General features: G+C 44.2%; 1 protein-coding gene and 1 long non-coding RNA gene across 7 annotated transcripts in view; both read left to right on the top strand.

The window, feature by feature from the left end:
- The window catches only part of LOC147839853 (uncharacterized), a 195,997-nt gene that overhangs the window by 133,555 nt on the left and 50,303 nt on the right, over window positions 1-12,139 (top strand). The gene's annotated exons all lie outside the window — the stretch shown is intronic.
- nemf (nuclear export mediator factor) overlaps window positions 1-12,139 on the top strand; it is a 29,439-nt gene that overhangs the window by 1,067 nt on the left and 16,233 nt on the right. For all 6 annotated transcript variants that reach the window (XR_015512785.1, XR_015512784.1, NM_001441671.1 and 3 more), the window contains 13 exon segments: window positions 3,972-4,120; window positions 4,239-4,306; window positions 4,441-4,530; window positions 4,654-4,727; window positions 4,806-4,876; window positions 5,367-5,442; window positions 9,783-9,923; window positions 10,016-10,224; window positions 10,538-10,663; window positions 10,854-10,917; window positions 11,647-11,735; window positions 11,822-11,925; window positions 12,005-12,067. Coding sequence is in view for 4 of the 6 variants with exons in the window: in NM_001441671.1 (NP_001428600.1) it covers window positions 3,972-4,120; window positions 4,239-4,306; window positions 4,441-4,530; window positions 4,654-4,727; window positions 4,806-4,876; window positions 5,367-5,442; window positions 9,783-9,923; window positions 10,016-10,224; window positions 10,538-10,663; window positions 10,854-10,917; window positions 11,647-11,735; window positions 11,822-11,925; window positions 12,005-12,067 (1,324 nt within the window). In the remaining 2 variants the exon portion in view is untranslated.

Here is a 12,139-nt window from a genome sequence, read left to right as displayed (position 1 = left end):
GCACACACACACATGATCCATCACACACATAATCCAGCACACACACACATGATCCATCACACACATGATCCAGCACACACATGATCCAGCACACACATAATCCAGCACACACATAATCCAGCACACACACACATGATCCATCACACACATGATCCAGCACACATGATCCATCACACACATGATCCATCACACACATGATCCAGCACACACATGATCCAGCACAGGCATGATCCAGCACACATGATCCAGCACACACATGATCCAGCACACACATGATCCAGCACACACATGATCCAGCACACGCATGATCCAGCACACGCATGATCCAGCACACACATGATCCAGCACACACATGATCCAGCACACATGATCCAGCACACACATGATCCAGCACACACATGATCCAGCACACACATGATCCAGCACACACATGATCCAGCACAGGCATGATCCAGCACACACATGATCCAGCACACACATGATCCAGCACAGGCATGATCCAGCACACGCATGATCCAGCACACGCATGATCCAGCACACACATGATCCAGCACACACATGATCCAGCACACACATGATCCAGCACACACACGATCCAGCACACATGATCCAGCACACGCACGATCCAGCACACATGATCCAGCACACGCACGATCCAGCACACACACGATCCAGCACACACACGATCCAGCACACACATGATCCAGCGCACACATGATCCAGCACACACACGATCCAGCACACACACGATCCAGCACACACACGATCCAGCACACGCACGATCCAGCACACGCACGATCCAGCACACGCACGATCCAGCACACGCACGATCCAGCACACACACGATCCAGCACACACATGATCCAGCGCACACACGATCCAGCACACACACGATCCAGCACACACACGATCCAGCACACACACGATCCAGCACACACACGATCCAGCACACACACGATCCAGCACACACACGATCCAGCACACACACGATCCAGCACACGCACGATCCAGCACACGCACGATCCAGCACACGCACGATCCAGCACACGCACGATCCAGCACACGCACGATCCAGCACACGCACGATCCAGCACACGCACGATCCAGCACACATGATCCAGCACACACATGATCCAGCACACGCACGATCCAGCACACGCACGATCCAGCACACGCATGATCCAGCACACATGATCCAGCACACACATGATCCAGCACACATGATCCAGCGCACGCACGATCCAGAACACATGATCCAGCACACACATGATCCAGCACACACATGATCCAGCACACACATGATCCAGCACACACATGATCCAGCACACACACATGATCCAGCACACACATGATCCAGCACACACATGATCCAGCACACACATGATCCAGCACACACATGATCCAGCACACACACATGATCCAGCGCACACATGATCCAGCGCACACATGATCCAGCGCACACATGATCCAGCACACACATGATCCAGCACACACATGATCCATCACACACATGATCCAGCACACACACATGATCCGGCACACACATGATCCGGCACACACATGATCCGGCACACACATGATCCAGCACACACATGATCCAGCACACACATGATCCAGCACACACATGATCCAGCACACACATGATCCAGCACACACATGATCCAGCACACACTTGATCCGGCACACACATGATCCAGCACACCGTATATGGCTGATGAGGCATGTTCATGTTATTAACGTCTTCTTGGACATCGTCATCAATATATTTATATGTTTATAGTCAATAATAGTGTGATAAACAGACGTGTTGCGCACACATGGCGATGCAGACGGGTGCAGATGGTTGGCGATGGTCATCTGCTGTGATAGGCTGAGCAGTGTGCTGTCACTCATAGATGATCAATATTATCAGACAGAGTCAATATAGCAGAAACTCCTGTAGACAATATCAACACCCCCAGCATATTCACTGGGTAATTTCTACAGCTTCAGGAATCCACAAACAGACCCTCATTAATGAACATGCTGATGCTGAGTAACAGTGAGTTATGCTGAAATGATCTCTGTTACTGTTCTGTGATAGTCTGATATCAGGCAGGACATGTTCACGGGCCGGTGACGTCACCATGCTGAAATGATGATTTAATAAACGAATAACACTATAGTAATGTTTTACTCTATCCATTTAAATGTATTTATTGGCTTAATGTTCTTATAACTGTTTAATAATGATTTCCCACATTAAACTCTGCAGTCGTTTACAGTCATATGTTGTTCTGATGTTGTTATATGGTGTTTTTAAGCCATAAAGTACCGGTAATCTGTGGTAATTATAGTTGCAACAATTATAGTAATACAGACAAATGAACTGTTAAAGACAATAAAATCAATAAGTATATCTGTCTACATCACTAACAGCTGCTCCACTCTAGTAAAGGATACAGCAGTGTATTAGTTTATAACTGTATTAATTTGATGAACTGTAGTAATTGATGTTAATGTTGCTTTATTTAATATTTAACACCAAATGATTTTAACTAAGCATGAAACATTACGATCCTCCATTACTTCATTACACTTAATCCTACAATTAGACGCTGTGTTGTGTTTTCTTCTTTGCGTGTGGAGATGTGAATAAAGTCTCATTATTTTATTTACATCATTTGAGTTTAATCCTGCACAGATGTTGAAATGATTATTACGATATAATAAGTAAATGATGACTGAAATAGGGAAGTCTGACCTGTCCAGTGTGTGAGTACAGTAGGTGGCGATAACGCTCCTAAGCAGTTAGTTGACATTAAACAAGATAAAAATTGAAGAAGACTGGTCTGGGATTAACCAGTGCTGTTTCTCAATTCCAAGAACGCAGAGAACGGACTTGCCAAGTGTCCTTGAAAGAGCGAAGTCAGGAGAGCGCGAGGGCAGTGCCTGTGAGGAATGAGATGCTGCGTTCTTCACACATTTTAAATGGAAACTTATTTAAACATTGCAGCATTCATACAGAGATGCACTGTTTTCCCCTTTTCAAAATATATATTCTGCATAAAAACTTTATCATTATACTCTGCACCACATAAATAACACAGATTTTACTACCGATTTCAGCAAAGAAGCACCTTTAATGTGTTCATTCCTTTATTCAGATGTCCATGCTGATGTTCATATTCACCGTCTCGTTTAGGGAAACTCCTGAGCTAAATAAGTGTCATCTCTGCACTTCAATAATAAATCGGGTTAGACTGCTGCGCTTCCCACCTCCAGTCGCAATGACTTCAGGGACTTCCAGAGCGAGTTCAGTGCTCAAGTCTGCATCGGTGCGTGCTCCATATCCAGAACACATGTGGGAAGTGTCACGCGTCCTCTGTTCTTGCGGTCTTCAGTTTTGGAACTGAACTTTGGCAGCTGATGATGACGTTACACGAGGACACGAGACCGCTGAAGAACGCATGTTGAGAAACAGCCATGGTCGCGTCTATATCTGAAATAACAAGCTTCTTGAGCTCACACTAATAACCTGCTCGTGATCATTAAAGAGCTCTGATATCTGATCCTGTCAGAACAAGACAAACGCGAGAGTGAAGCGCCAAAACACAAAGGAGAAGCCGGAAACAACAGCAGCAGCCGAAACCATGAACACACGGCAAGAGGAGCTCTGATCATCAGCTGCTGGACTATACTGAGCTGAATGACGGAGTGACTCTCTAACTGCTGAACACACACACACACACACACACACACACACACACACACACACACACACTACCGACATAATAAAGAGCACTGCGCTCCTGTTCCTCCTGTCAAACAAAAGTCAGTGCAGTGTGATCAGCCCTTAACTGTGTGTGTGTGTGTGTGTGTGTGTGTGTGTGTGTGTCTGTCTGTCTGTCTGTCTGTCTGTCTGTCTGTCTGTCTGTGTGTGTGTGTGTGTGTGTGTGTGTGTGTGTGTGTGTGTCTGTGTGTGTGCGCAGGGGAACATCATCCTGACAGATCATCAATTCATGATCCTGAATCTGCTCCGCTTCCGGACGGCGGAGGCTGAAGACGTGAAGATCGCCGTGAGGGAACGATATCCAGTGGAGAACGCCAGAGCGGAGGAGCCCATTATCAGCCTGCAGAGGTACACACACACACACACACACGCCAGAGCGGAGGAGCCCATCATCAGCCTGCAGAGGTACACACACACACACACACACACACACACACATTTTGACGCTGCTCTCTCTCTCTCTCAGGCTCACTCAGGTTCTGTCTGGAGCTCAGACTGGAGATCAGCTGAAGCGGATCCTCAATCCTCATCTGCGTACGTCTCTCTGCTGCTTTATACACCACTGCTGGAACACACACCTGCGTGCTCATGCTGTGTGTGTGTGTGTGTGTGTGTGTGTGTGTGTGTGTGTGTGTGTGTGTGTGTGTGTGTGTGTGTGTGTGTTGCAGCATATGGTGGGCCACTCATCGAACACTGTCTGGCATCGGTGGGGATGTCCGGTCTCTATAAGGTGGACAGTCAGACTGACCTCACCCAGGGTAAAGAGAGAGAGAGAGAGAGAGAGTGTGTGTGTGTGTGTGAGAGAGAGTGTGTGTGTGTGTGTGTGTGTGTGTGTGTGTGAGAGAGAGAGAGTTTATTCAGTCAGCTGTTTCTCCTGTCAGTGAGTCTGAAGGTTCTGGAGGCTCTACAGATGGCTGAAGAATACATGCAGAAGACAGCCAACTTCAGTGGACAGGTGAGTGTGTGTTTCTCTGAAAGTGAGTGTGTGTGTGTGTGCACATATGCTGACCTTGAGTATCTGTGTTTTCCTCAGGGCTTCATCATCCAGAAGAGTGAGCAGAAACCCAATGTGTGTGCGGGTGACGCTGCTGAAGAGCTGCTGACGTATGTGAATCTCCCTCACCTGTTCTCCGTCTGACTCACCTGTTCTCCGTCTGACTCACCTGTTCTCCGTCTGACTCACCTGTTCTCCGTCTGACTCACCTGTTCTCCGTCTGACTCCGTCTGACTCACCTGTTCTCCGTCTGACTCACCTGTTCTCCGTCTGACTCACCTGTTCTCCGTCTGACTCACCTGTTCTCCGTCTGACTCACCTGTTTTCCGTCTGACTCACCTGTTCTCCGTCTGACTCACCTGTTCTCCATCTGACTCACCTGTTTTCCGTCTGACTCACCTGTTCTCCATCTGACTCACCTGTTCTCCTTCTGACTCACCTGTTCTCCGTCTGACTCACCTGTTCTCCGTCTGACTCACCTGTTCTCCGTCTGACTCACCTGTTCTCCATCTGACTCACCTGTTCTCCGTCTGACTCACCTGTTCTCCATCTGACTCTGATAAACACACCTGTGCTCTTCTTTCCTTCTCTCTGTTGCAGGTATGAGGAGTTTCACCCGTTCCTCTTCTGTCAGCATGTGAAGAGCCGCTATGTTGAGTTTGAGTCCTTCAACAAGGTGTGTGTGCGTGTGCGTGTGTGTGTGTGTGTGTGTGTGTGTGTTGTGCGATTAGGGAAGAGAATTTTCAGTCTGTAGAGCAGAGGTGGGACCAAGTCATTGTTTGGCAAGTCACAAGTAAGTCTCAATTCATTGCCCTCAAGTCCCGAGTCAAGTCCCGAGTCAAGACAGGCAAGTCCCGAGTCAAGTCCCAAGTCAAAGGCAACAAGTCTCGATTCAAGTCCAAAGTCCTATGGTTTGATTTTCGAGTCTTTTCGAGTCTTTTTAACAGAAAAATAAAATTTAAACAGATTATGTATGGCTGTAAGATCTGTATTTATTAAACAAACCTTTTTTTAATGAAAGAACATTGCTTAGATATATAAAGATACAAATGTAATTTTCTGAAAAAGTGCTAAACAGTGCTGCGTCTCGTCTACACAGCACATTGCACAAGAATGAGTTCCACCAAAAAAAGACTCCATTTTGCCTCACATCCCACAGAAATTGCAGGTCTACTGCTGTCTAATTCATTAAAGATTAGTTGTGCTATGTTATGTCTTCTGTGATCAACTTGTGATTAACTAAAACTACATAAACAACCTCAATGAGGCAGCAGTAGACCAACAACTCCTGTATGCTGCAAAGTAAAATTGAGTGAACTTGGTATTTTGTCAATTGAATCTCGTGTGTGCTGAAGAGATGGAGATGCAAATCTGTCTAGCAGCAATGTAAAATGGTAGCACATACTCTACCTTGTGTGATGCTCGTGCAACGATTTCCTCTGTGGACAAAACTGCTTGCGAGTTCTCAAATATACGCTGCTCACGCGCAAATTTTCTCGCTCTCAAATATGCACTGCTCACGCACACATTTTCCTGCGCGCTCTCAGAGATTATATGCAGAATTTGAGTCTTGTGTTTCCTCTTCCTTTTGTGCTTTTTGATATGATTTATATTGAGGCACTATTAACAATAACCAAAATACTAAAATAGACTTACATATTAAATTTTTTATCTAATAAACCATAATATTTTGGCTGTATGTTATATGACGAGATATTTCCAGTTACAAACACTTAAAGACAGAGAATAGAGGTTGGATGTAAAGAATGCATTTTGTTTTACAAACATTTATTAAACATCCAAAAGGTTCACCATACTAATCAAATAAAAAACATTTAAACAAAAATATAAGTAACGCAAGCAGAAATGTAACTGTGATAAAAATAAGGAAAAACTTGATTAGGTATTATAGCCTACTGTACTATTCACTCTTTAAATAACTCTCACTATCAATCCCATTTTATCATGGCAACTAAAATAAAGTGAACACGTCTCTGCTGTCTTCCACATTATTGATGAGATTGTGGAGGACATTTTCCATGTCATCCTCTTCATTTTGAGGAAAAGCTGTTCCACAGGGCCCCTGAACACATCTATTGGCATGGACAGGGTTTTGAACAGTACTATAGTAAAGTACTTTAATTAATCTGTTGGGGTCATATTATAGTTGCTATGGTAACACAAGTGTAATATAAACAAATAACCCAGTGCTGTAGTTTTTTTACAGTATTGGGTATATTATACTACAATTCACCACACTTTACTGTAGTAAAACTACACTCTGTATTTCATTTTATCAGTTCACTATTCTTAATACTACAGTATGCTGAAGCATTCAATAACAACTTGTAAATAATACTAGGCTTAAACATAGGCAGTATACCTAACTCTCAAAAACACTAGTATTTATTATAGAATTTACCTTAACCTCATAGTTTTTCGTGTATTGTTACTAAATAGTGTAGCAATATATAAACCATATCAACATTCTGGAATAATCAATTTATCAGTAGGATCTCTGGAGAGCAAAAGCAGGAAAATTATGAAGCGCCAGTGTGGACAAAACTCAAGCAAACGCAGAGAGACTGAATACGCGCCTGAGAGACCAGCAAATCAGATTGAAGTACCTGCCCACTGGTGAAAGTAATGTCAGAGCCAATCAGATTTTTCTTTCTTTTCATAAAGAACGGGGTTCGAATCCCACTTAGGCACTTGTAAACAATCATTTTAGAACATTTTGTCAAAAATCCCTACTGAAAAAAACAGCTTGAACCAGCCTAGGCTGGTTGGCTGGTTTTAGAGGGGTTTTGGCCATTTCCAGGCTGGTTTCCAGCCATTTCCAGCCTGGTCTTAGCTGGTCAGGCTGGGAGATGACCAGCTAAAACCAGCTATGTCCAGCTTAAACCAGGCTGGTCAAGCCGGTTTTAGCTGGATTTTGCTGGTCAGCTTCCAGCCTGACCAGCTAAGACCAGGCTGGAAATGGCTGGAAACCAGCCTGGAAATGACCAAAACCCCTCTAAAACCAGCCTGGTTGACCAGCTAAAACCAGCTTACCAGCCTGGGCTGGTTTAAGCTGGATTTTTCTGCAGGGATATTGTTATGTTTAACCATTTATTAGAGCCACAAAGTATCTAAAACTTGTTTCCATGTTTGAATAGCCAATAAATGTGCTAAATAAATTAAAATAGAAATACCCACAGTGAAACAGTTATATAAATTTAAATATTAGTTTAAATACATTTATAGTGGTTTTAAATATCTTTTAATATGTAACGTAGAGAAGTTCACATTCAACAAACTGAATAAAACAAGTCTTCGTTTTTAGTTTATTTAAAAACAATTACAAATGGAGTAATTCAACTCACAATTAAATGATCTCATTGAGTGATGGAATAATAAAGGTAAAACTTTAATTGAATGATTAGTCAAGTGTTTCCAAATGAAATCTGTTAAAATAAGAGTCCTACAAAACAGGGACAAAGACACTCATGAAACAAAATGTGATTGTTAATTGTATTTTTTATTAGATGGTTGGTTTTAAGTACTTTAAAAATAGTAGATAATCCTTAAATATAGAGGGGGAAATACAGAAAAACAAACAAACAGAAATTCAACAATATAGATGCATTACACTACAATCTCACAATAAAAATTTAATTAAAAAACATATAGAGGACTAAAATATTGCTAAGAGGCATAACATCAACAATAATAAAAATACCTTTAAGGTTTTAAATACTAAATAAAATTAATAGTATTAATCCAAAATATGAAAAATGTAACACTTTACAATAAGGTTGTATTAATTAATTAAGTTTATGTATGTACTAATGTGAACAAACAATGCAGTGCAGTTCATTACAGTATTCATTATTTTATGCTTTAATTAATGGAAATAAAATTATTGGTTAATTCTTGTTAACTCACAGTGCATTAACATTAATGTTAACAAGCATAACTTTAAATTGTAATAATGCAATAGTAAATGTTAAACTATAATTAATAGAGGTTTATAAGTATAGTTCATTATTAGTTCATGTTAGTACATAGATTAACTAAAGAAACCTTATTGCAAAATGTCACCAGAAAATAACAAAAAACTTTTTTTTTTTTACAGTTTTAATAGCTTTAAAAATAAATTATATATCTAGTTATTATGGCATGTAATTAATGTTACTACTAATTAAATAGTTAGAAAATACTGTCAGAGGATGGGCAAAACACAAAGATAAAACATAATATGCGCATTGACACAAACGACCAAGTGCAAAAACATAAATTACAGCCATGTTCATTCATAATTATATGAAATAAATCACGAGAGGGTAAATTTGGTTTAAAAAAACTGAAGTTCATTGACTTATACACAACAGTAAAACAATGCTTTTGCACAACAGTAACACATTGCGAGTAGTAAAGTCTCTTACCTTTGACAGATGTTGTAAATCCGCTGAATAAAACAAAAGGAGCAGACCGCGGATGTGTTTATTTCACTCTCCGATTCAGAATGAAAATGGCATCTTCAAATTTCCCGCTGGTGCAAAAACACGGAAGTGCGCCACAAAGCGCTAGTGGTCGAAAGTATGCGTGCATGCTCTCTGTCACACACGCACACACAGCAGAGATTGAGCGTTCTGTCAACATACTTTTTATCTTTGGGCTTTTTATAGAAAGTAGCAAGTCTTTACAAGTCAATAGGCGCAAGTCCAAGTGAAAGTCCGAGTCATTTATGTTCAAGTCCAAGTCGAGTTGCAAGTCTTTTCATATTTTGTCAAGTCGAGTCTGAAGTCATCAAATTCATGACTCGAGTCTGACTCGAGTCCAAGTCACATGACTCGAGTCCACACCTCTGCTGTAGAGTATTAAATAAAACACAAAACCTATGAAATGTGTGTGTGTGTGTGTGTGTGTGTGTGTGTGTGTGTGTGTGTGTGTGTGTGTCTGTGTGTCTGTGTGTCTGTGTGTCTGTGTGTGTGTGTGTGTGTGTGTGTGTGTGTGTGTGTGTGTGTGTGTCAGGCGGTGGATGAGTTCTTCTCTCAGATGGAGAGCCAGAAGCTGGACATGCGGGCGCTGCAGCAGGAGAAGCAGGCGCTGAAGAAGCTGGAGAACGTGCGGAAGGACCACCAGCAGCGTCTGGAGGCTCTGCATCAGGCTCAGGTGTGTGTGTGTGTGTGTGTGTAGTCATTATCCTAGTGCAGGTGTGTGTTGTTGACTGCAGGTGTGTGTGTCCGTGTGTGTGTGTGCTGCAGGAGGTGGAGCGGCTGAAGGGGGAGCTGGTGGAGCTGAACCTGCCGGTGGTGCAGCGGGCTCTGCAGGTGGTGCGCAGCGCTCTGGCCAATCAGGTGGACTGGGTGGAGATCGGGCGGATGGTGACGGAGGCGCAGGCGGCGGGAGACCCAGTGGCCTGCGCTATCAAAGAGCTGAAGCTGCAGAGCAACCACATCACCCTGCTGCTCAGGTGAACACACACACACACACACACACACCCACACACACACACACACACACACACACACCTGTCACTGCAGCACATCACCCTGCTGCTCAGGTGAACACACACACACACACACACACACACACACACACCTATCACTGCAGCACATCACCCTCAGGTGAACACTCACACACACACACACACACACACACACACACACACACACACACACACACACACCTGTCACTGCAGCACATCACCCTGCTGCTCAGGTGAACACACACACACACACACACACATACACACTCACCTGTCCACTGCTGCACCTGTGTTTCAGGAACCCGGAGGCGTGTCCAGAGGGCGGAGCCGCAGAGCTGCAGAGCGGGAAAAAGAGCCGCAGCCGAGAGAAAGCAGTGCTGGTGGACATCGACATCAACCTGTCTGCGCACGCTAATGCTAAGAGGCCAGTACACACACACACACACTCACACACACACACACACAGACATATATACACTTATTCACACACACCCATACACACTACTCACACACACAGAGACATATATACTTTTATTCACACACACCCATACACACTACTTACACACACAGACACACTCTCTCTCACTGAAGGTGTGTGCTGCTGATCTCCTCAGGTATTACGACAGCAAGAGAAGCGCAGCCAAGAAGGAGCAGAAGACAGTGGAGGCGGCACAGAAGGTGTGTGTGTGTGTGTGTGTGCTGAATGTGTGCGTGTGCGCTAAATGTGTGTGTGTGTGTGTGTGTGTGTGTGTGTGTGCGCGCGCACTGAATGTGTGTGTGCGCACTGAATGTGTGTGTGTGTGTGTGTGCTGAATGTGTGTGTGTGTGCTGAATGTGTGTGTGTATGCTGAATGTGTGTGTGTGTGCTGAATGTGTGTGTGTGTGCTGAATGTGTGTGTGTGTGCTGAATGTGTGTGTGCTGAATGTGTGTGTGCGCACTGAATGTGTGTGTGCTGAATGTGTGTGTGTGTGCTGAATGTGTGTGTGTGTGCTGAATGTGTGTGTGTGTGCTGAATGTGTGTGTGTGTGCTGAATGTGTGTGTGCGCGCTGAATGTGTGTGTGTGTGCTGAATGTGTGTGTGTGTGCTGAATGTGTGTGTGCGCGCTGAATGTGTGTGTGTGTGCTGAATGTGTGTGTGTGTGCTGAATGTGTGTGTGCGCGCTGAATGTGTGTGTGTGTGCTGAATGTGTGTGTGTGTGCTGAATGTGTGTGTGCGCGCTGAATGTGTGTGTGTGTGCTGAATGTGTGTGTGTGTGCTGAATGTGTGTGTGCTGAATGTGTGTGTGCGCGCTGAATGTGTGTGTGTGTGCTGAATGTGTGTGTGCGCGCTGAATGTGTGTGTGTGTGCTGAATGTGTGTGTGTGTGCTGAATGTGTGTGTGTGTGTGTGTGTGTTTCTGGTCTCAGGCCTTCAAGTCAGCGGAGAAGAAGACCAAGCAGACGCTGAAGGACGTGCAGACGGTGACCAGCATCCAGAAGGCCAGGAAGGTGTACTGGTAAAGAAAACACCCGTGTGTCTCTGCAGGTGTGTGTGAGTGTGTGTCTGACGTGTGTGTGTGTGTGTGTGTGTTTGTGTGGGCAGGTTCGAGAAGTTCCTGTGGTTCCTGAGCTCTGAGAACTATCTGATCATCGCGGGTCGAGACCAGCAGCAGAACGAGATGATCGTCAAGCGTTACCTGCGGGCAGGTGAGGCCCCGCCTCCTGCTGTTTCCCATGATGCTCTCTGCTTCTCTGAGCACTGTGTGTGTGTGTGTGTGTGTTTCAGGAGACCTGTATGTTCATGCGGATCTGCACGGAGCCACTAGCTGTGTGATCAAGAACCCGTCAGGTGAGCAGTGCAGGAGTACACACACACACACACACACACACTCACACACACACACACACACACACACTCAGA

Source organism: Danio rerio, chromosome 17, assembly GCF_052040795.2.
Source record: "Danio rerio strain M-AB ecotype USA chromosome 17, GRCz13ab, whole genome shotgun sequence".
Taxonomy (NCBI): Eukaryota; Metazoa; Chordata; class Actinopteri; order Cypriniformes; family Danionidae; genus Danio; species Danio rerio.
The sequence above is the reverse complement of the archived record's forward strand: the minus strand, read 5'-3'. Positions and strand labels throughout refer to the sequence as shown.